The sequence below is a fragment of the Odocoileus virginianus genome, chromosome 7 (genome assembly GCF_023699985.2).
Source record: "Odocoileus virginianus isolate 20LAN1187 ecotype Illinois chromosome 7, Ovbor_1.2, whole genome shotgun sequence".
Lineage (NCBI taxonomy): Eukaryota > Metazoa > Chordata > Mammalia > Artiodactyla > Cervidae > Odocoileus > Odocoileus virginianus.
The window spans coordinates 29,193,446-29,216,049 of NC_069680.1; the positions used below are offsets into that span (position 1 = coordinate 29,193,446).

At 55.2% G+C, this 22,604-nt stretch overlaps 1 protein-coding gene and 1 long non-coding RNA gene across 8 annotated transcripts in view; one reads left to right on the forward strand and one right to left on the reverse strand.

Moving 5' to 3' along the window:
- The window catches only part of PTPRE (protein tyrosine phosphatase receptor type E), a 176,074-nt gene that overhangs the window by 128,853 nt on the left and 24,617 nt on the right, over window positions 1-22,604 (forward strand). For 4 of the 6 annotated variants that reach the window (XM_070470420.1, XM_020879346.2, XM_070470418.1 and 1 more), the window contains 7 exons: window positions 1,821-1,948; window positions 7,256-7,355; window positions 7,643-7,716; window positions 9,392-9,528; window positions 15,022-15,112; window positions 19,522-19,598; window positions 20,485-20,521. In XM_070470420.1, the coding sequence (XP_070326521.1) occupies window positions 1,828-1,948; window positions 7,256-7,355; window positions 7,643-7,716; window positions 9,392-9,528; window positions 15,022-15,112; window positions 19,522-19,598; window positions 20,485-20,521 (637 nt within the window). In that variant the 5' untranslated portion in view covers window positions 1,821-1,827. Of the gene's footprint in view, window positions 1-1,820; window positions 1,949-7,255; window positions 7,356-7,459; window positions 7,543-7,642; window positions 7,717-9,391; window positions 9,529-15,021; window positions 15,113-19,521; window positions 19,599-20,484; window positions 20,522-22,604 lie in introns of those variants that run through there. The other 2 variants (XM_020879347.2, XM_020879348.2) reach the window with 1 other exon arrangement.
- On the reverse strand, window positions 2,312-7,647 carry LOC139035996 (uncharacterized). Of its 2 annotated transcripts, none has more exons than XR_011488671.1 (5): window positions 7,540-7,647; window positions 6,089-7,387; window positions 5,033-5,088; window positions 3,452-3,565; window positions 2,312-2,586 (listed from the first exon to the last, which is right to left on the reverse strand). It is a non-coding gene; the product is annotated as an uncharacterized lncRNA (long non-coding RNA). The 2 variants fall into 2 exon arrangements; XR_011488670.1 differs by having other exon boundaries at window positions 6,089-7,390.

A 22,604-nucleotide genomic window follows, 5' to 3' on the forward strand; every position in this document is an offset into this window, starting at 1 on the left:
ACGGAGCCTCAGTTTCTCAGTCCTGGAGGAATTATTGTGAGGGTGGTGCCTATAGAAAAGGCCTAGCACACAGTAGGTGCTCACAGAATGACAGCTGTTTTGTGTGTGTGACTCGCCTTGTAAATCTGAAATATATTTTGGAAACAAAGGAGAGGGAGAAACTGGAAGTGTTGATTGGGACGATGGTAGTTGCTCGGGGCTAATTGTGGTAGATGTGCTCAGAATGGTCTCATTCTAATAGTGGTGATTGCTGGGAGAGGACTGGGGCTGTTTTGAGCTCACTCAGAAGCTTCGTCTAATTATGAGGGACCAGTGTTTCTTGGCTTTAGTCCATTCATATTTCTCAGAGAGGCTTCTTGCAGGAAAGTGCTGCCTTGTGGGCCTGGGCCCCCAGGCTAACCATGGATGGGTTTATGGATGAAACAGAGGGGGGCGTCCAGGAGAAAGGACACACCTGCCCTGGCAGCATCAGATCCTGCTCAGCACGTGCCACTGCCCGCCTTCACCTGCAGGGAGCAGGCGGGGCTTAGGGGGGCTTTCTCCACCACTCAGAGGTCATGTCAGGATTCCCGAGGGTCTCTGGCGTCTTGGCAAACCGGAGTGCCAAGTGGGGGTCCCAGGCAACATCCTGCAGGTCTCGTGGGCTAAAGAGCCTTTTTCTCTGTTGAGCCACGTCGCGGTCCAGGCTTGGACCACATCCATGCATCCATGCATCCACCCAGCAGACACTTTCCTCTGCCCCAAGGTGCCCAAGTGGTTCTCCCAGACGAGCTGACCATCCCCTCCCCCAGGCGGGGGCTTCCCTCTGCTTCCCCTGAGAGCTCAGGCCCGAGCAGAGCCAGACACAAGACCATCAGCCTGGAGTCGAGAAGCTAAGATGAGATGATGCATGAATACCGCAGGCCAAGTGCTCGGCCGAGAGGGGCAGTGACAGGACACCAGAACTTCTTCCCCGTGTCACCGTTCACACCTCACCAGTGAGGGGACAGAGCTGGGCTTTATGACAGTTAGTGAGGCTCTGGAGTGGGGACCGGTGGATGTCCAGGGGCTGGAAGTATTCGGGAACCTTTTCCTATAGCTCAGGTGGGAGGCAGTCCGGGCCAGCACCAGGGAATAAGGGCCAGGGTGTGTGTGGCTGTGGTTGTGACCACGGGGGACAGCAGAGGTGGACCCTCTGCAGGTGGTCGGAGCCCCACGCCCCATCCCCCGGTCCTGTGACCACAGGCTGGTCAGCCCGCTCCTCGCTGAGCCCGCGATCCTTCCCGAGGGCAGTGATGCCGCCGTGAGGCCACACAGGAATGCTCCGCTGTGTCCCGGCGGGCAGCGAGCTGCTCCTACACGTCCAGCAAGTTACCGCTGGCGGCAATCCAGAAGCCAGGGCGAGCCACCTCTTTGAAGGGCTGTGAAGCTGCCACTCAGAATCCCAGATTGCGTGTTGTTCTCAGAGTCTATTCTCCCCAGGCACGTCCAAGTTCTTGTTTGCCTCCTGTCTCCCCCTTAAAGCAGACAAACAAAAGAGGAAATTAACCTGAACAACAGGAGCGTCTATAACCTGAGGGTAGTTATGGAGTTCCTAACCCGACTTGTTCTAAGTTGAAATTAATCCCCAAGTGCAGGTGAAAATCGTGCTGGTACACAGACCTCTCCTGCTAGACAGACCTCTCCCAAAGCACCCCCAGCGCCACCCTGATCCCCAGCCCACCCTGTTGTTTTTTTTTCCTGGATCCCTCTGTGTCTTCCTTGAGTTTCCCGCCTTGTGGAGGCTGGCCAGCCCCAGACAGGCGGTGGCGAGTCCTCTGAGCCCCGCCTGCCTCTTCCAGGGTCGCCATGGAGCCCTTCTGTCCGTTCCTGCTGGCCGGTGTTAGCCTGCCCCTCGCCAAGGCTCTCAAGGGCAACGAGACCACCACCACCGCTGCCGCGCAGAGCAACTGGACCTCCACGACCGCAGGTAAGACCCCGCTGCCGCCCGCCCCACGGCCCCCTGCCCCTCCTCCCGATGAGCTCGCGGGGTGATGGGCAGAGAAGCGGCTTCCTCGCCTGCTTCTGATGCTGCGAGTCTGTAAATCAGGCTGGCTAGGAACAGGCACCCAGGATGTGACCGGAGCAAAGCTGGGCACTCAGAAGGCAGCAGGCATAACACTGGGCTGAGAGTCGGATCAGCTCTGGTGAGGGCAGGAGAAACACTCCACTGTGCAGGACCCAATTCAGACCAATCCTGAACAAACACTGATGAGTCCATAACAGGTATTTAAATGCTGACATAACGGTTAATGACATTCACTAAGAAATTAATATTTTGGATGATGAGATATTGGTATAGAGTAGTTAGGTTTATTTAAAAGAAAATAAGAGACAAAGGACCAGATAGTCAAAGCCATAGTTTTTCCAGTAGTCATGTACTGATGTGAGAGTTGGACCGTAAAGAAGGCTGAGTGCCAAAGAGTTGATGCTTTCGAACTGTAGTGCTGGAGAAGACTCTTGAGCGTCCCTTGGAGAGCAACGAAATCAAACCAGTCAATCCTAGAGGAAATCAGTCCTGAAGAGTCATTGGAAGGACTGATGATGAAGCTCCAATCCTTTGGCCACCTGATACAAAAAGCCAACTCATTGGAAAAGAACCTGATGCTGGGAAAGACAGAAGGCAGGAGAAAGATGGGGGTGACAGGATGAGATGGTTGGATGGCATCACTGACTCAATAGACGTGAATCTGAGCAAACTCCAGGAGATGGTGCAGAACAGGGAAGCCTGGTGTGCTGCAGTTCATAGAGTCACAAAGAGTCAAATACGACATAGCAATTGAACAACAAGGCATCTGTGCGTTTTAGAGATGCATACTTGAGTATGCAGAGGAAAGCAGAGGGGTGTCTAGGGTGACCTGGAAAAGAATGAGTGGCCGGGCAGGAGGTGGGAGGGGGGCTGCGGACCCACAGGGTTGATCCAAGAAAGTCTGGGGGCAGATACACAGTTTCTCACTCTAGTCTCTCATTGATTTCATATATCAGAAGTTAGAAAGGAGGAAAGGAAAAAGAAGTGGACACATGTGACAAGAGAAACATGCTAGGTGCCCAGACAGGGAGGGGAGACCACATAGCGTATGGTTCCGCGTGCGCGAAATGCCTGGCACAGGCCGGTCACTGTGGGAAGCCGTGTGTGAGTGGTTGACTGCGGGGCTGGGACGGGGGCTGGGGGGGACGGGGATTGACCACAGATGGGCTGGGGGATCTCAGCGGGTTGGTGAAGGTCTAAAGCTGGATGGTGGTGATGGCTGCACGACTGTGAATTTACTAAAACACATTGAATTGTGTGCTCAGAATGGGTGTGTTTTATAGCTAGTAACTTTCACCTCCATAAAACAAAGTAAATGCCACGCAAAGTTAAAAGAAGAGGAGGGAAGGAGAGAAGAGGAGAAGCAAGAACAAGCACTGCTGAATCGCCCGCCTCTGTTCACACCTAGCTCTGCCGCTCCGCAGCTGAGTGGCCTCGGCCTTCAGTGAGTGCTGCACCGCCTTGTGCCTCAGTGTCCCCATTTGCAAGATGTAACAACAGTACCCACTTCAGCCAGTGCTGCGAGGATTAAGAGAGACAACCGTGCTGGGGTATAGAGGACTCCTCGGTGTTGGCTGTTTGTAGCAGAAGAGTACGTTGTAGGCGGCCTGTTCTCTGGCCAGACTCTCACTGCCCAGAGAGCTGGCTGTCCAGCATCTTTTGGCACCTCCTTCTTGGTCGTGTGCCTGACACAGAGGGAGGTCCCACTGGGTGAGTTCTAAGCCCCCGAGGAGCTGATGGGGACTTCCTGGGCACCCCACGCCTCCCAGGTAGACTTGTAGGCCTGTCTGTGTCTGCTGGCTCCTACCCATGGCGGGGTCAGCAGGAGCCTGTAACCAGCAGGGCCTGGACCCCTCCCCCTGCCCCTGGGGCTGTTGTCAGTCCCACCCTGCTGCTCCAACCCCACCCCTCCTTCCCCCGAGACTCCCAGACGTAACACTCCAGGATTTCTGTGATAGGGAATCGCTTGGAATATGGGTCAGGGTTCTTCAGAAAAATGGAGTCCACAAGATGTGTACCTATATCTATACCTATACTTATTACAAGGAACTGGCTCACTTGATTGTGGAGGCTGGTAAGTCCAAAATTTGCAGAGCCAGTGTCCTAGTTTTAGTCCAGAGACTGGCAGGCTGCTCTAGAAGCAGAAGGCGTGATGCCCCAGTTGGAAGGCAGTCAGGCAGGAAGAATTCCCTCTTACTCATGGGGAGGCTCCAGCTTTTTGTTCAGTTCAGACCTTCAACTGATCGGATGTGGCCCACCCACTGTGAGGAGGGCAGTCTGCTTTTCTCAGAATAACTCAGACGTTGATTCTCATCCAAACAGCATCCCTCTAGAAACACCCAGATTACTCAGATGTATTGACCAATTATCTGAGCACTTTGTGGCCAGTCAAGTTGACCCATGAAATTAAGCATCACAACTTGGTCATGGCGAGCCTTCAGGAAAACAAAAATTATCAACTTCCCTCCAGGAAGAGGTACACCAAGGTGATTACAGTTGGTACCATTCAGCCTGGGGTCAGGAGTTCAAGCCCTATCCAGCCTTCACATGATTTCCTGACTTTGAACAAACATCCTACAGAGGCCTCTGAGAGCAGGGAGAATTGAGGTTCCCTGCTGACCTAAGTCTCCAGCCAGGAGAGTAGTTCCAGGTGCCTGACCATCTTTGGCAACTAGCAGCACCATCTTCACATTCAAACCCCAGAGAAATCCAAAACCACAGAAAAGAAAGACCAGAAATGCCAGCAAATAGAAACTGCATTCATCACGCTGCCTTGTTCCAAGCCAGCCCCCTGCGTACCAGGTCACTAGCAAGCACTGCAGCCTGGGACCCTCGGGACAGTGCTTCCCTGGGCCAGGCAGAGAGGAGCTGGCCTCTGCTCGCCCAGGGCTCAGCGCCTGCAGGATCATGTAGCAAAACATTCAACCCGGCAGGGCATACTTTGCGCAGAAGTAGAGAAGAAATGTTGCAGTTGTGTTGATGTACCTGCAGGAGGCACCAGGGGACCATCAGGGTGACTGGCTCCCCAGTCCTAGGTTCACCTGAAAATAAAGTGATTGATGATTCAGCTCTTTAGGGCTGAGGCTTCCCAGGTGGCGCTAGTGGTAAAGATCCCGCCTGCCAATTCAGGAGACGTAAGAGATGCAGGTTCGATCCCTGGGTTGGGAAGATCCCCTGGAGGAGGGCATGGCAACCCACTCCAGTATCCTTGCCTGGCGAATCCCATGCACAGAGGAGCCTGGCGGACTCCAGTCCATAGGGTTGCACAGAATCGGACACGACTGAAGTGACTTAGCAGGCACACACAGGTCTGAGGCAGAACTGAGGGGCTTCCCCACCCACCGCTGCCCACCCCTGCTTCGCAAGGCCATCCATCCCAGGCGGTGGTCTGCACAAGTTTAAGTGTGCAGAGGCACTGCTAAGGCCAGAACTCCCAGGACAGCTCCCGACTTTTAATTTCCAGGACCAGATTCCATGCACGCCAGTGCACACACGTGAACACCTCAGGTGTATGGGCGAGTTTTTGCACGAACATCTGTCCACACCTAACTGGGAGCACTGGCTGCATAGAGTTTGAGGAGATTTGGGGGGAAGGCTGCTCTGAGTGGACCACCAGCCTACTTACCTCTGGGAAAGCGCCCCTCTGCTCCCCCCACTCAGACCCTCAGCCCCATCCACTCTGAGCTACCTCAGTGTGAAATGAAAACAGAAAGTGACTCAAATTTCCTCTTAGTCACCACTGACTTCCCATGCAGAGCCCATTGGTAGCCCTGGGACACAACCCAGCCCACGGGGGCCCAGGTTGGCTTTTCAAAATTGTATTTTGGTTGAATTACTCACCGATATTTAAAAATCTGATCATTTTTACATAAAAATAGAGATTGCTCCTTCTGGTGAACTGGAGAACTAAGCTCTCGAGCTGCCCCTTTCCTTGGTCCCAGTAGGCTGGGGTTGAGATGTGGCCAGTCCAGCAGGACAGACACGCACATCCCCAGCTCCCCGAGACCCTCCCCAAGCCCACTGGTCTCCGGGGGTCCCCACCTGACCTCCGCCTTCCAGAAGACAGGCAGCTGCGACATCTGACAGCAAGCCAGAGCAGGAACCCGTCTGCCACTGTGATCGTCGCTTCTGTCCGCGTGCGCAGCCCCTCTCTGGGGGCTTGGGCCACCCAGCCCTGTTCCTTGAGGGAGAGCCCTGGAATGTGGGGTGCTCCTTGGGGGGTGAGGGCATTTTGGTGAGGAGGGGGCATCCTGAGGAGGCAGGAGTTGAGTGACTGTCAGGGGAGGAGGTGGGGTCTGAGGGTGGCAGCCAGGCCACCAGAGCCCGCTGGAATTGGGGCTTGGAGGGCAGGTCGCAGGCAGCCACGTTGTGTCCAGGAGGGGGGGACCTGCTGGTGGAGGAAAGGGGCGAAGGGGGAGCAAGGGTGAGTCTGGGCAGGCGGGATCAGGAGAGACGAGATCAGAAGCTCGCAGCTCTGAGAGGCCGGCTCACCACGTGGCAACAGGTCTCTGTCCAGCCAAGGGCCAGGCTGCTGGCCTGTGCCCTGAGTTCGTGTGGAGGCCTGGGGGGCTCCCCACCTGTCCTGGGACAGAGCAGGGTCTGCACCCCCACTCTCCTCCATCCCCTGTTATGGGGAGGGTCAGGTGCCCAGGACCTGCGGAAACAGGCTACACGGGGGTCTGGGCCTTTCTTGCCCTGCAGCAGGGGGCCTTGGGCCAGTCAGGTAACCGGATCCCCAGATCAGGTTCTTCTTGGCGACACCGCTGTGCGTCTAAGTGGAGGCACCTGGGTGGGCACCGGGGACCAGGGCGGTGGCAAACCTGTAAAGTGGGGAGCCGGCGTCCAAGATGAGGGGCTCCGGGAGGAGAGAGTTTGCAAGCTGTGTAAAGTGGGGCGCTGGTGTCCAGGGTGAAGGACTGTTGGAGGAGAGGGTGTACAAACTTAAGTAGGGTTCTGGTCTCAGGGAAGAGGGTCCAGAGGGAAGGATTGCTTCCAAACTGTGAAGCGGGGCGCTGGTGTCCAGGAAGAAGGGCTGATGGGATGGGGGCTAACCGGTGGCCTGTGAAGCGAGGTCTGGCATCAGAGAAGAGGGGCGGTCGGGGTGGGGGCCGCTCCGCACCCTGTGAGCCTGGTGCTGGGGGGCGCCCCCTGCCCGGACCCCCCCGCCCTCATGTGGGAGTCCTGACGGGGGGCCCGCCTCACCCCCAGGCCCTCCAGCCCCCGGCGCGCCGCAGCCCCTGCTGGCCTGGCTGCTGCTGCCCCTGCTGGTCTTCCTGCTCTTTCTGCTGCTCGCCGCCTACTTCTTCAGGTAGGAGTGTCTGGGCTGCTGACTCGCCCGACCTGCTGGGGAGGAAATGATGCGGAGAGGGAGGCCGTGACTGGGGGCGGGCGGGCGGGGCCGGGCGGCTGAGGGCAGGGCGGCGGGCAGGGACCCGGGACCGGGCGGGCAGCGGCTCAGCCATGAGCAGCAGAAACAGCTTCTCCCGGCTCACCTGGTGGGTATCCCCTGCTGGGTATCCCCTGGCGGGTCACCCCGGGGACCTGGGCTCTGGGCAGGCTCCCCGGGCTGACCCCCTAATGGTCTGTGTCTCTAAGGTTCCGGAAGCAGAGGAAGGCGGTGGTCAGTGCCAACGACAAGAAGATGCCCAACGGGATCCTCGAAGAGCAAGGTAAGGGGGGACCCGGACGGGGCTGGGCGGAGGCGTGCCTTCCTCGCAGCCTAACGTTTCAACGAGAAGCCCCTCCAGCCTTGCGACTCCCATCTGGCGTTACCTGGCATCATGCTGTCTTTTACAATCAGCGCCTCCCCGTTTCAGGGCTTTCGTCATTTTGTCTCCGGTGTAAAACAGACCTTTGAGGCATTTCAGTTTGTGGCTTTGGAGGGAGACGGTGTTTCACATCCTGTTGTTTTTACAGGATTTTGAAACATCTAACATTTATCAGGGAGTCTTAGATCAGCCTTCGATAGACAGGTGGGCATCACCAACCTTCTCAAAATGGTCCCCCTCGCCCCCGAATCCGCAATGTTTTTCAGATCAGATGAAAGAAGGGAATTGCACCCTGCAAAGTGGGGTGCTGGATGGGGCAATGTGGAGGCTCAGAGAGGGCCAGGGCCATTCCCTGCCATTCTGATTTTAGGTTCAAAATTCAGCTACTAACTTGTACATGCCGCTTTACGAAGGCACATTGGTTTTCTTCCCACATGTTGAGATGTTTGAGAGAGGTACGTGAGGCAGAAGCTTTTAAAACTACCAGTTCACACCAGTGACTACAACTTCCTCAGTCAGCTTGCTGCCGACTTGTTCCGTGGTTTGGGGGAGCAGGGGTGCTGTCAGACTTCACCTGAATTGCACAACTGACCCAAGACTCCGCAGAGTCATCAGCAGCGAGGGACCTCGGCCAGACCCAGGGGGGCAGTTTTGTGGGACCGGGGGGACCCGCGACCCTGCTTAGATGATGGCACGTGGCCTCCAGCCCCTCCTTCCTGCCTCCTGCTCCTGCCACGCCCGTCCCAACAGCCCGGATGGGGCGAGGAGGGTGATGCTGGCGAGGCAGCCTGGCTCATCCTGGAGTGTCCGTCTCCGGGAGGGGTGAGCCCTGGGGCGTCGGAACAGCTCTGCAGGTGGGGACCGGCCCTGCCGCCTGTGACTGCGGAGTGATGTGGCCTCGTGGAGGACAGCGGCTCGTTCCCCAGGACGGGAAGCACATGCCCCCGGGAGTCGCTGTCTGTCTCCTCTGAGTTTGTGGAAGCAGCTTGTCTGGGGGCCCCCTTGCAGTCTGGCCCTTCTCCTTTTCGATCTCTCCCCCTCAAAAACCTAAGGGTGCTATCTCTTTTTTCTCCTGGAGCTGAGGGGATTTGAGTAACTGCTGCGAAGGTTACTGTTGTTACCTTTGTTAACCAGGACTATCTGTTACAAAGACAAAGCTAATGCGGTCTCCTAACTGGACAGTGTCCCAATGTGTTACCAGTTTGTGCCCAGAAACCTGTCGTTACTCAACTCTGTTCCAAGCCTGGAGTGTGAAGGTGCCTAAGTCCTTCGTAGGAGGAGCAGGGGACAGACGGAAGGACAGGTGGGTGGGTGGGCGCGTGAGCTGGGAGGATGAAGCATCTCTGGTTGGCAAGAGCAGGTAACACCAGCCAGAGGGGTCTGTCCAGCCGTCACGAAGAGTGATGAGGGTATATTGTAGGAGACAGAGTTTGCCTTCCGCTGCTCATGGTCTGAGGGGAACACCCCCCTCCAGCTGTGTCATTCCTCCAGGAGGCTGTCCGTCCATCTGGTCAGTAAGTCACCCACCCATCTGGGAGCACAGCTCAGCGGCCCCGTGTTTCTGTTGACCCTGCAGAGCAGCAGAGGGTGATGCTTCTCAGCAGGTCCCCGTCGGGGCCGAAGAAGTTCTTCCCCATCCCCGTGGCGCACCTGGAGGACGAGATCCGTGCCCGCTCGGCGGACGACTGCAAGCGGTTTCGGGAGGAGTTCAACGTGAGTCTGGGCCCTCTGTCTCGTCGTGTGGAAGGGCGCTGGGATGTGGGGTGTTGTGTTACACGATAAATTACCCCAAAGGTGCAGAACGCTCACATCTGCCATGACGCAGCCCCCAAAACGGGGTTCCGAGGAAACCCGGTTCCTGCCGCGATGCCCTCCGCTGACTCTCATCCCCATTGATAAGATGAGATGGTTGAGGGGGAGCTTCAGAGCCTCCTTCCAAGTCACACACCCTGAGCGCTGAGTTCTGAATCAAGTAAGAAGGTAGCACCATTACCCCAATGATGTGCATAACCAGGGCGAGCAGACCGTGGGATAATTTGATGCTGAGAGCAAAGGAACCCTGAGACCACCCTACACAACCTCAGTTAGATGGTCTAGGGAGTGGCCGTGAGGGGACATCTCTCTGCCTCCACAGCCCTTTGATTCTGCCCTAGTCAGGGTGTTGGTCCTGCTTCTGCTGTTTTGGATGAACTTGACAATGGCAAAGCTAACTAAGATGAATTTTAACCAACTGGTCCAGCCTGCTGATAGCAAACAGATCCTCCTAACTCTCAACAAAAATACAAGTGTACAATAATGACACATCCCCTTGAGTTACTAATACTTAAGGTCCCATGAATTGTGAAGCTGCTAGATAGATAGATAGGTGGACAGATAGGTAGATAGGTAGAGAGAGACAGGTAGAGAGATAGATAGGTAGGTAGTGGATAGACAGTTAGGTGGATAGGTAGATAGACATATAGATAACAACAGAGGGATGGATGGACAGATGGACGGATAGATGCTTGGATGCACAAGCAGACAGACAGACACTGGGAAAGGTTGTCTCGGATTTGGCTGCTCAGTGTTTACCCCTGATCGTGTTTTGAGTCTCCGTTTTTGCATCTTCCTCATTTCGTAAATGTCCATGTGCTGGTGTCGAGCTGAAAGAGGGCGGCTTTCCAGCAGGAGGGCCGCCTGGTCCTGACCCTGACTGTGCCACCCCTGCCCCAACATGTCAGTTCGTCTCCTGAAAGCCAGTTTCCTTCATCTTGAACGAGCCGGGTGGGAAGATGCTTTCATGACCTCGCAGGTCAAATGTGAGGCTCAGACTTTGTGAAAAGCAAAGATGGTACAATTGTGGTCTCTGAAGGCAGGGTGACTCCGGCTGCAGACAAGTGACTTTTCACCCAGAAGCAGCCCTGGAAGGAACAGCAGGCTGATGGCACATTTAGACCGTATTTTTGACTTATTTTTTGACACAAGTCCTCTTTTGCTTTTATCATGCTTCCTTTTAATTGTTTCCAAATGTGTCCCTTTTGGGGGAAATTAGGTCACAGTGAAAGACAGCTCCAGGCAGTATTGTTTTGCAGCCTCTCAGCCTGACAGCAGAAGTTAATTCTCCAGTTTTCAAAATGACTATCCAAGTTGGCGGCTGTAGGACTGCTTCCCCACCTTCTTTCTTGTCCCGTTTCCTCTGGTATTTGTGTTTCTCCATGTGGAGGCTGGTGACTGGCCTTGCTGAGGGAGGGCTGAGTCAGAACTCACCGGCTGAGTCACAAATCTCAGAAGTTAGGGCCCGAGAAGAGGGCCAGGCAGGTAAGGCACTTGCCCCAGACGCAGTGTGTTAAGGGACACCAAAACATCTCATCATCTGGATAAATACTATTTTCATACAGCTTTTAAAAATAGATCCAAGCCATCCATGTTGAACAAAATAGCAATTAATAATTGTAAATAAAGACAGGATCCCTCTCTGGTGTCTCTTGTGACCCAGGCTCCGTCAGGGCTTATGACCCCACTGTTAACTGACCCTGCCTTTATTGAAAAGTTTGACATTTTGGTCATCATGGATTTGTGTGTGTGTGTGTGTGTGTTGATTTAGGGCCTTTTTAGATGTTGAAATCAAATGTGATTTTTCTTAAACCCTGGGTGTTTTAGAATACTCCTTTCCGTTTTGCAACCAAAGCAAGCTCCTTGCTCTGCTCACCCGCCCGCTGCCACTAAGTGGCCTTCCCGGCCACCCCCTGACCACTGCCTCCGCTCAGAGAAGGGCCAAGAGGGAAGGTCAAGAGGTCAGAGTCCAGCGAGGACGTGTAGTCTGGTCCTGGCTCCGGGGCACCCTGAGCGACGGCCCGCCCCCCTCTGGACCCCAGTCCACTCCTCTCAAGTGAGTGGGCAGCCCCTGCTAAGAGCATCGTGACCACCATGACCAGCCCACACGTGGCTCCGGAAGTGCCCACACTTGCTGCGGGCCCACACTTCTCTTTTTGTTCCTGTTCTCGCCCTCTGTCCTGAGCTCCCCACCCAGAATCTATGCAGGGAGATGGATGGGTCCCAGAGTAGTCGATCCAGAGGAGTTTGGACTCGTGCGTCTTAGCCAAGCCAAGCTGACATGAATTTGATTTAACAAGGACCTGGCGCTGGGAGCCATTTGGTGGGGTGATGGAGGCACCGACGCAGGAGGCCGGTTGCCCACGTGCCTGGCCCGGGTCTGCTCCCCACCAGCCTGGAGGGCTTGGGCAACGTGCTGTGCCTCTGCCTCGGTCTCCTCGTCTGTGAAACGAGGCCATCCCAGCCCCCGCAGGAGTGTCTCAGCCCGTGAAAGAGCTAAGGCCTGTGTCCCGTGTCTGCAGGAGCGGAGGCTAAGCGCCATCCTGCTCAGGATGACTTCGGTGACGGTCTAGTTGGCCGTCCGCTCACCGTGGTAGAATGCTGAGCTCACAAAGGCTGTTCCAGGCCCGTGGTTGAGTCTTGCAGGAGCCCCTCTCCAGATAGCTCCTCCCAGGAGCCTCTGTCCCTCCCCTGCGGGTTATTCCAAGCCCAGTGCCTGGAATTGACCTAACCCTAAATGCTGCAGGAAGGCCCAGGGAGGCGCCCGAGGGGAGGGCCCGGCACAGTGCACTCCAGGACGAGGGAAAGGAATGTGTGCTTGTCGCTGTGTGCGACAAGCACGTTCCTTGAGATGAAAGAAAGGAAAGGAAAGTTAGTGGTACAGTCGTGTCTGACTCTTTGTGACCTCGGGGACTGTAGCCCTGCAGATCCTCTGTCCATGGGATTCTCCAGGCCAGAATACTGGAGTGGATTGCCATTCCCTTCTCCAGGAGACCTTCCCAACCCAGGGATCGAACCTGGCTCTCCTGCATTGCAGGCGGATTTTTCTACCAACTGAGCTACTATGAAACCTCACCTCAAACAAACCCACAACCCTTTTCAACCAACGTACATAACAGGACAATCGATCACAAGTTATCCGTCAGGGCCACGGGCATGGCACTGGCAGTGGCCCAGGAATAGCAGAGCCCCACCCCTTCCCCCAGGAACCTCCGTTATTTGTCCTGAGCCATCAGAGCTCAGAGACATGATTTCCCGGGTGGTTGACAGCAGGAGAAACGCTGGCCTGCTCTTTCCGTGTGCTTGGAAACGGGGTGCGGGGCCCAGGGCGCTTTGCCTCTGGTGCCCCTGTGGCCCCCTGTGCCGCCCGCCCATGGAGTCAGAACGTCACCCCATGTCCCAGCTCTGTGCTTAGGTCATGGCTGGGGGTGTCAGAGCCAGTTCATCCTCACCACTTGGACGTCTCCAAGCCAGTCCTTCAGCCCCACCCTGCACTCCCCTCACCTTCCGAGGAAAAGGGAGGCTTCTTTTATTTTTTTTAATTAACTGTAATAGAGCATTCTTAGAACAGATTTAGGTTTACAGAAAAATTGTGCAGAAAGTACCAAGTTCCCATACATTCATTCTTTCCTTGCAGTTTCCCCAATGATTGACATCTTGCCCGAGTGTGTTACATTTGTCACAACTGATGAATCAATATCGACTCATGATCACAGATAAAGGTCAAATCAGGGTTCCAGAGCTGCGCATTCTATGGGTTTTAACTAACCCATCACATCACGCGCCGCCCCCCCCACCCCCTGCCACCCTGCCAAGATGGTCTCATGCCTCTTTTCTTTTCAGGGCTGGGGTCAAAAATAGCTTTGAGGTGAAAAAGAGAAGGCTCTGGAACGTGGTCACACATTTTGTGTTGAGGTTTGGTCAGGAAGCTCAGTGTTAAGAGCTTTGATGCGGAGCCAAGAGCTCTCCGCGGCCGTGGAAGTCCTGGCCTGGTGGAGACCCTGCCCACGGGCCCTGCCCAGGCGCCCACTGGGCTGGCCTCCACACCGACCTGCAGAGAGCCTCTGCCTGCGGCCGTTGGGCGTGGAGCAGGGAGACGGCACGGGCTGGCAGGGGCTGAGTCTGTGATGGAGAAACCCCGCGCCCTGGGAGAAGGGGGCCCCGACTCAGGACTTTGACCCCAGGCTGGGCCCCAGTCTCCTGGGCATGGACCACCAGACCCTGGAAGCCCCTGCTTGTCCCCACACTTCAGGGGAGATAGTGTCCTTCTCGTGGTCCAGGCGCCAGCTCCAAGCTCCCCCCCCGGCCCCCCACTGCCTGCTGCTTGCCAGCCAGGTGACTCTGGGCAGTTCCGCAACCACCCTGGGCTTCTGTTTCCGCATCTGCAGAGCAGGAGTGGTGGCCCTCGTATCAGCTGCTGCTGGGTGATTGGTAAAGGCCGGTGACTCGGCCCTTCCCCAGTGCCCGGCCCATCGAAAATACTCGAAAGAGCTTAACACTGCTTACTCGAGTCCCAGTGGCCCCTGGTTCACCCAGTGGTCAGGTTGGATGATGAAGGAGGTTCAGAAGGCACTTTCCCACTGTGCTCTTGGAAGAGCACCGCTGACCCCCGACGCTGAGCACGGACCCTCCCCAGCAGCGAGCAACTGTGGGAGGTTTGGCTCCAACAAGAGCCGAGGCACTCTGAGTGGTGGAAAGAACTAGAAGTCAGGATGCCAGGCTCATCCTTGCTATGCTGCCCATCAGCCGTAGGGCCCTAGCTGAGCCCCCGATCCGATTTCCCCTCAAGACTAAAGGGGGGTTAGGGCAGAGCGTGCAGGCCCCCTGGGATGTGGGTAACTGCGATGCTGACGGGGGGTGGGCCCAGGTCTGCGTTTTCAAGGAGCCCGCAGCAGTGTCTGTCCCGCTGGTCCACGCCGCATCTTTAGGGGAGGACGGTCCTTCACCATCACCCCCCTCATCCTTCAGCCCCAGCGTCTGTGTCCTCAACCCTGGATCAGAGCTCTGCCACAGCCGCCTCCTACCTCCCTGAGCTGGGCCTGCTCTGGACCAGGGCTTCTGGGTCCCGGGGGTTTGTTGGCCATGCAGGGCCCAGTGGTGGCCTGGATGCAGCTCAGGGTTCAGCTACGGGTCATCACTTTGTCCGCATCCCCGTCGGCCCATTGGACAGGAGTCCTCAGGGAAGGTGATCCTGTGTCTCCATCACGGCCCCGCGCAGGGCCAGCCTAGTGCCCAAGGCAGAGGCTGCTCTGGGCAGGGGCAGAGGGACGGTCAACGTGCGGGAGGTAGTTTGCTCAGAGACCCGTTTTCTTGATTCCCGCACTTGGTAGGGAGGCTGCGTAGATGAAGGGCTGGATTCCTCACATTTAGTGCTGACTCTGCATTTTCTTCTAGTCTCTGCCGTCTGGACACGTGCAAGGAACTTTTGAACTGGCCAATAAAGAAGAAAACAGAGAAAAAAACCGATACCCCAACATCCTCCCCAGTAAGACTTTACTCTTTTTTTTCTTTTTTGCATGATCATTGGCATTCTGACGACTCTCAGCCTTGCTTTACAGCTCCTGGTGATTCTGCCTGTCCAGGCAGCAGACGCCCAGGTACTCAGAGGCCAGGGCCCGGGTCGGGACACCTGCTTAGCCTTCGCGCGTGGAGGTCTAGGTATCTGTCTCCCACCTGGTGCTCTGAGAGCCTGAGTCGTTCGTGGTCTGGCTGCCAAGCCTGTGTTCACTATTGAGACCTGGGCTGCCTGCGGGGGAGGGGATGGGGGCAGGAGGATGCCACCTGCCCCGGCTGGCAGGGCTCTTACTGTGGACCCAGCCTTGAGCCCTGGTCTCGGGCAGCCAGGGGTCCTGAGCATCTCCCCATCTTGGGCACGGTGCCCTGGGCCACCAGAGTCAGGGCTCCTGTACAAGGACAGAAGTGACAGGAGCTCAGAGAGCTGTTGGGCTCTGGCAGCTCTGTGGTAAGGCCTGGAAGCATCCTAGTCTTTACCACCGCAGCTGATGGGGGTCGTGGGTCGGGGGTGTGGCCTCCAGGGGTTGGCGGGGGGCCAGAGAGTGGACACACCTGTCCAGGGGCGTTGCTGGATGGGCTGGGCCTTGGGGGGCCTCGGTGCCAAGACAGAACCCCAGAGTTCCAAGCTGCCTCTTTAGAAGCTGGCCTGGCGGGGTGGGGGGTTGTGACGTCATTTCTCCAGCCTGGACCCACCTGACCGCTTCGCCATCGGGCTAGCAGAAGGGTGGCCTCTGAAGACCCCAGTGAGTTCACATTGGAGGCCCGACAAAGGGGGGACCTCCCTTCTCGGGCAGAGCTTCTGTGGGGTTGGAGCAAGCTAGCCTGTGCTGGCCCTCAGTGGGGTGGCTCTTAGCTGAATTTTTAGGGTCAGAATCGAGTCCATCTGCCCTGTGGGTAAGAGAAGCTGTGGTCCACCTGATCTATGTGGTCTCTGGATTTTCAGCACCTGATAGAAGCAATTCATTCCCATTTTGGATGCATAGGATTTATTTGTGCTTTTGGTTTGGGTGTGTGTGTGTGTGTGTGTGTGTAGAGTCCACCATGAGCTTGGGTCAACTAAAGCCAGAGAAATTAACCAAGGCGTCTTCTACGCCACGCATATTTGTAGAGGAAGCCAAGGGAGCAGCAGGGAGATGGCAGGTCACGCGGCCAAGCGGAGAGGGTGGCTGAGACCAGGGTCAGGTTCTAGACTCAGGGCAAAGGTCACGCTGAGAGGACTTGCTGTTAAATTGGGTGAGGCTTATCAGAGGCAAGTTCTGTAGCTTGAACAGCTCAAGGGAAAGAAATGCCATGCTGGGGATCTTTGGCATAATTTGCGCTGAATGAAAATTAGGGTATTTGGAAGTTAGCATCTGTTCTCAGTTGAATTAACTAATTTAGTTTGTGCGTTGACTGCGTGACGTGTGTGGAGGACCTGTTCACTGCCAAGCCCTTTCCGAGGTTCCTGGCCTATGTTTCTCTCCTAATCACTGAACCCTTTACTTTCTAAAGGGAATATTTGCGTGGCTGATCAAGAGTGCTTTCAGCCTGAGCTCCATGGAGCAGAGTTAGCAGCCAGGTGTGGGAATTACCTCTGGTGGCCCGGGGTGGGGCAAAGCCTGCCCCTCAAGGGTCGCCAGTGGGGCCCAGCAGGGCCTGCTTCATGCCCGTCATGTCTAAGCCGCATCCTCTGGCTTGTACTATGGAAGGGAGCTGGCATTCTCTGCAAGTGTGAAAGTGTGGGTCCTGCCCCAGCCCCTCCCGGCCCAGGAGTGCCAGGCCAGAGGAAATTGAGGTGCTGGCAGTTACCACGGGCCTGGGGACCCTGTCCTATGTAAGCATTGGTGCAAGGACACATTTACAGAACCATGTCCTAGAAGCACTGGGGTGTGCCCTGGAGGAGGCCAGGTGGGGGCATCTGGCTTTGGCATCAGTGAGACCCAGAAGCCAATCTGGTTTACCTGGGTGGTTGACCAGAGGTGCCCTGGGGCAGTTGGATCACGGGAGGATTGTGCAGGGGGCTCCCAGGCCTGCTCCCCCAATCCCAAGCCTGGGAGACCCTACTCGTACTCGGGGTGGGGTCGGGTCACCAGGCAGACAGACGTCAGGGGCCCAAGCCCCTCAGGCCCGTATACCTTCCCTTCCCCGCCCTCTTCCCCACGCAGAGACAGAAAGGGAGACTGTGGCCCCTCAGGCGCGTCCAGCTCCCTGGGCTGCACCCGCCAGGATCCTGCGTCCCTGGGATTTTTCTCAGGCAAGAATACTGCAGTGGGTTGCCATCGCCTTCCCCAGGGGGTCTTCTGGACTGAGCGATCCAGCCCCCCTCTCCTGAGTCTCCTGCATTGGCAGGTGGATTCTTCACCACGGGCACCACCTGGGGAGCCCTGTAAGTGCATCCTATTTACAAGATGCCCCTGGGGCAGGAGCGGTCCTGCTGTGAACCCTGGCAGCTCTGAGGACAGAGGTCAGGGCGCCTGGGTGTTGAGGGTGTGGGACACCACCCACGGCCGGTGGCGAGCGAGCGTCTTCCTCTTTTCTGGAAAAAGACGCCAACCAGGGATAAGTTTAGGAAATGATGTTTTGAGAGAGAAGTGTGACTTTTTAGAATGAAAAGACAGGAAGCTCTTAGAACTGCAAGAGCTAAATCTAACCAGAAGGCTATTTTTAACCCCTGCTTTCTATAGCTGTCCTCAGAAGGGTAAATTGTTCCAAATCATGTTTAACTAGCTTGATACGTGTTCCACCGGTGCTATTTCTGCCTCAGGGCCGAGCCTTTGCGGACTGTGACTTTGGGGTCTGACACCCTGACCGCCTTCTGCGGGCCGTGACTGCCCCAGACCTGCGCTGACCTGTCCTGACCTGTCCTCCGCTAGGAGCAGGATATGGTGTCCAGGCAGCAGGTGTCCGAGCCCATCCACTTGTGGTCAAGCCAGCAGCCCTCTGTGTAGAGGGGAGACATCTGGTCTGTGACCCAGGATTTTGCCCCAGACCCACACCACACACACACACACACACACACACACACACCCCTTCCTCGATTAGTTTCAGTCCTCCGGCTACTTGGAGGGGATAAAGCCGGGATCAGGACACAGAACTATCCAATAATTAATGCAGTAAATACGTACGGAGTACCCTCCGTGTACTGCCTGGCACAGAATAACCCGGAAGCAGCTTGATCCTAGAGCCCTGGGCCCAGGTCTGGGCATCCTTCATATGTTTCTACTCCTGTAAGTGGTCAGCCACTTACACACCAGTGTGGAGACCCAGAGCTGGAGCTGCTCCACCTGCAGGAACCCATGAAATGGTCTAACTTCTTTGAGAATCAGAAGAAAATATATACCTAACCCAGTCTGGCTCATACTTATCCTTATAGCAACTACTAATGCAGGAGACGTAAGCGACTCGGGTTCGATCCCTGAGTTGGGAAGATCTCCTGGAGAAGGAAATGGCAACCCACTCCAGTAATCTTGCCTGGAGAACCCCTTGGACAGAGGAGCCTGGTGGGCTCAGAGTCAGGCTGACGTCACAGAGTCAGACACAACTGAAGTGACTCAGCATGCATGCATGCAATGCAGGCATAAAACAGAATAATGTGTAATGTTTTTCTTTAATGGAGAAAGGGGCCTGTGAAGGCCAAGTGACATGCACCCATGTAAGTCATATGGGGCCTGGTTAAAACCTCCCCACGTGTATGTATACATACTTACCACAAACATACACACCATACTGATGTACATACAACACACAACTACACACATTGCATACAAGACACACCAGTGCACACCCCACAAATACACATACACACCACACACACCACTCACACACACACACACCCCCCCACACACACACACACACTCACACACACACACACAGCCCTGCCTGGTCGGCCCTCGCACACTGGAAAACTGCTGGAACCACAGGCCGGAATGACCCAGGCAGTGGCCCGTCCTGCACAGTCCATCCATGTGAGTCCAGGTGCCTGCCTGCTCCGCGGTAGACCTTAGCATGAGCTCTGGGGCCTGGAGTCCCAAGCCCTCAGGCCTGACGCCCCCCTGTCCAGAGGCGGACAGGCTCCCCTTTGAAAGCCTGGGAGCGAGGCCCCCGGAAATGCTCCTGAGGGCCGGCACACCGACTCCTGGGCCCTGAAGTTCTTTGCTGTCATCATGCCCCGGGTGTGTTCTGCTCCTTCTGGGGCCTGGCCTGGCCTGGGTGTGGGGGTCCCGTGCTGGATGGAGCAGGTGCGTCCCTGCCCTCCGGACACCCAGCGTCTCCTGGGAACGTTTAAGAAGAGCTTCCCTTCTGTCCTGCGGTCGCCATGGTTACGTCCTTCACAGTGTTTAATCCTGTCCGTGTGATTCCCAGGCCTAATGTCACGGTTTTTGTGTTGTTTTTTTTCTGCAGATGACCATTCCAGGGTGATTTTAAGCCAAGTGGATGGAACCCCATGTTCAGACTACATCAATGCTTCCTACATAGATGTAAGTACCCCCGAACCCAGCACAGCACTCACACCTGGACCACTGGGGGTTGAGTGTGGATGGTGACCCCTGGACCCCTTCTTCCCGGGGCCAGGAAGGTAACTCGTCCCCACTTTCCTGGACACGAGGGCCACAGCGGCCACTACACAGAGAGCGTGAAGGCGCTGGGCCTTCTGAATTAGCGTCTGTGCCGGGGACTCGTTCCTAAGTTGCAGAGAAGCCCACAGGAGGCTTCTTTTTGCTGCTGAGGCTTGGTCACTCAGTCGTGTCCCACCCTTTGTGACCCTGTGGACTATAGCCCACCAGGCTCCTCTGTCCATGGATTTTCCAGGCAATAATACTGGAGTGGGTTGCCATTTCCTGCTACAGGGGATTTTTCTGCTCCAGGGATCGAATCCAGGTCTCCTGCTTGGCAAGCAGATTCTTTACCACTGAGTCACCTGGCAAGCCCATACTGATTTATATTAGCGACCAAACAGAACAGAGGGGACCAGTTAAATGATTTACAGTAAAATCATTTAGAATGGATTATTAAGAATCCCTGTTAGTTGAGCCTTAAAAGATTATTTAATATGTTATGAATTATTATAAAAGTTCAGTATAAGAGAATGTGTTAACTATTAACTGATTAATATATATATATACATATATATATATATATATCTGTGCCTGTGTGTCTGCTTGCATATCTGGAAAGATATTCATAGAAAAATACTGGCAAGTGATACACAAAAATAGCGTTATTTCTGAAACTCCTGGCAAGCTTTCTTCTTAGTTTTCTGTGTTTTCCAAATTCTCCATGACAAGTACATGTTACTTTCCTAACAATAAAGTCCTTCAACAATGACAATTCTGAAAACTCATAAATCTGATTTTATTTCTCTAGGGTTATAAAGAGAAGAATAAATTCATAGCAGCTCAAGGTAAGCTTTTCATTAAGTGATGGTCTGAACGTGATCTTGGTAAAATGACAGGGAAGGCGATTGCTCGCGCACCTGATGCCAACCATCCTGGGGGTTATACAGGCTTTTTGTGTGTGTGCACTGTTATGTTTACACAGCTGATCAGAGTCGTCCAGCCTCTCCCAAAGCGCAGAAGTGAAAGGTGTCACGAATCTCACAGCCTTGCCGCTCAGCGTGTCTGCTCCATGGGCCAGGAGCACCCCCTCCCCAGGGAGGTGGTCAGGAATGCAGGCCCCACCCCTGACCGCTGCTGTCCCTGAGTTTGCATCTTAGCCAGCATTCCCAGGTCATTCTGCGCCGTAGAGTTTGAGGAGCATTATACTGTGAGGTGATGAAATTCCTCCAGGGCACAGGGCTTCAAACAAGTGCAAGAGCCCCCATCTGTGGTCAGGGCAGACAGGGAGCGTGTGGGGGTGTCTGTCATACACATCCATGTGTGTGCAGAGAGACAGACACACGATCTGTGTCTGCGCCTGTGATTTAAGCCCAGACGCCCAACAGTCCAGTGCTTGCTGTCTCAGCGTGTTGATACTTGCATTAGAAAATCTTGAGTTTCTCTCTCTCTTGCATTAGAAAATCTTGTTTCTCTCTCTCTCGGCCGGCTGAACTGTACATGACTTCCAAGTTGTTGGAAGAGCTGCAGGGAGGGGAGTAAAGTAACTTTCTGGTTCAAGCCCATAAGCTTGAAGGTGCTTTTAGCCGTGAAAGTGGATTAGTCGCTCAGTCATGTTCAACTCTTTGTGACCCCATGAACTGTAGCCCGCCAGACTCCCCTGTCCATGGCATTCTCCAGGCAAGAATACCAGAATGGGGAAAAAAAATTAAAAAAATAAAAATAACAAAAAGAACACCGGAATGGGTTGCCATACCCTCCTCCGGCGGACCTTCCTGTGAAAGGACGCCCTTAAACCTCACACATGACCCTCTGTGTTCTCAAGTGCTTTCAGTCCAGCTTATCAGCATCTGCTTGGGGCTGTCATCCCTGGGAGCCAGGGCTGATGAAGCTGGGGGTCATGGAGCTAAAGGCAGGTTTCCTGCACGTCCTCATTCCTCGGCAAGAGTCTTTAGAGCGGTGGGTGCCAACGTTCAGTGCAGATAACAATCTTAAGTGCACATTTAAATGCACACACAAAAAATGGGCTCCCCTGGTGTCTGAGATGATAAAAGAATCTGCCTGCAATGCTACAGAGCCAGATTCAGTCCCTGGGTCAGGGCAACCCCCTGGAGAAGAGAATGGCTACCCTCTCCAGTATTCTAGTCTGGAGAATGGACAGAGGAGCCTGGTGGGCTACAGTCCCTGGGGGTCGCAAGGAGTCGGACACAACTGAGCAACTAGCACTTTCACTTGCCCTGAAAAGTAGGGAGCTATACACATAAGCCCACGGTCCATCAGGAACATGCCCAGCTTTTAACGTCAGAAACGTCAGAAAACCTGGCAAACACTGGCTGACACCAGTAGAAATAAATGTCTTTTCATTCTTACAAGCAGACGTCCAGAGGAAGTAGCGCCAGGCCGGGGCAGCAGCGTGAGGGAGAGGGCCTCTTTAATCCCCCGTCTGCCCTCCGCAGCGTCGTCCTCAGGGTCACAAAACGGCTGCCACACCTCCAGGCACTGTTGTCCCTAGTGAGGCAGGAGAGAGAGCAACAGGCAGAGGACTTTCTTCCAGGGACACTTTATCTTTTGCTCAGATCCCCTCCCCAGGGGCTTCAGCCCACGTCTCACCAGACAGCCTCAGTAGCTGTGAGGGCAGCTGGGAGATGCGATGTTTTTCTTTTTTTTTTTAGAGGAAAGGGGGTTAGGCATGGCAGGTGGGCCAGGCAGCCGGCAGTGTCTCTCCCTTCCCCCACCCCCACACTCGGTCTGATTCAGCGGTTTGGGATGGGAGGTCTTATTCTGAGGCTTCGACAAGCCCCTCGGTGGCCACAAACCACTTTGACGGGCAGCTTGCAAACCAGCTCCCATTTTAATAGTGTTTGTGGCCAACGATCATCACCCACTGGGTGCATTCGCTTAGCCCCCGAGGATTTCCCAGCCCCTGGGGGG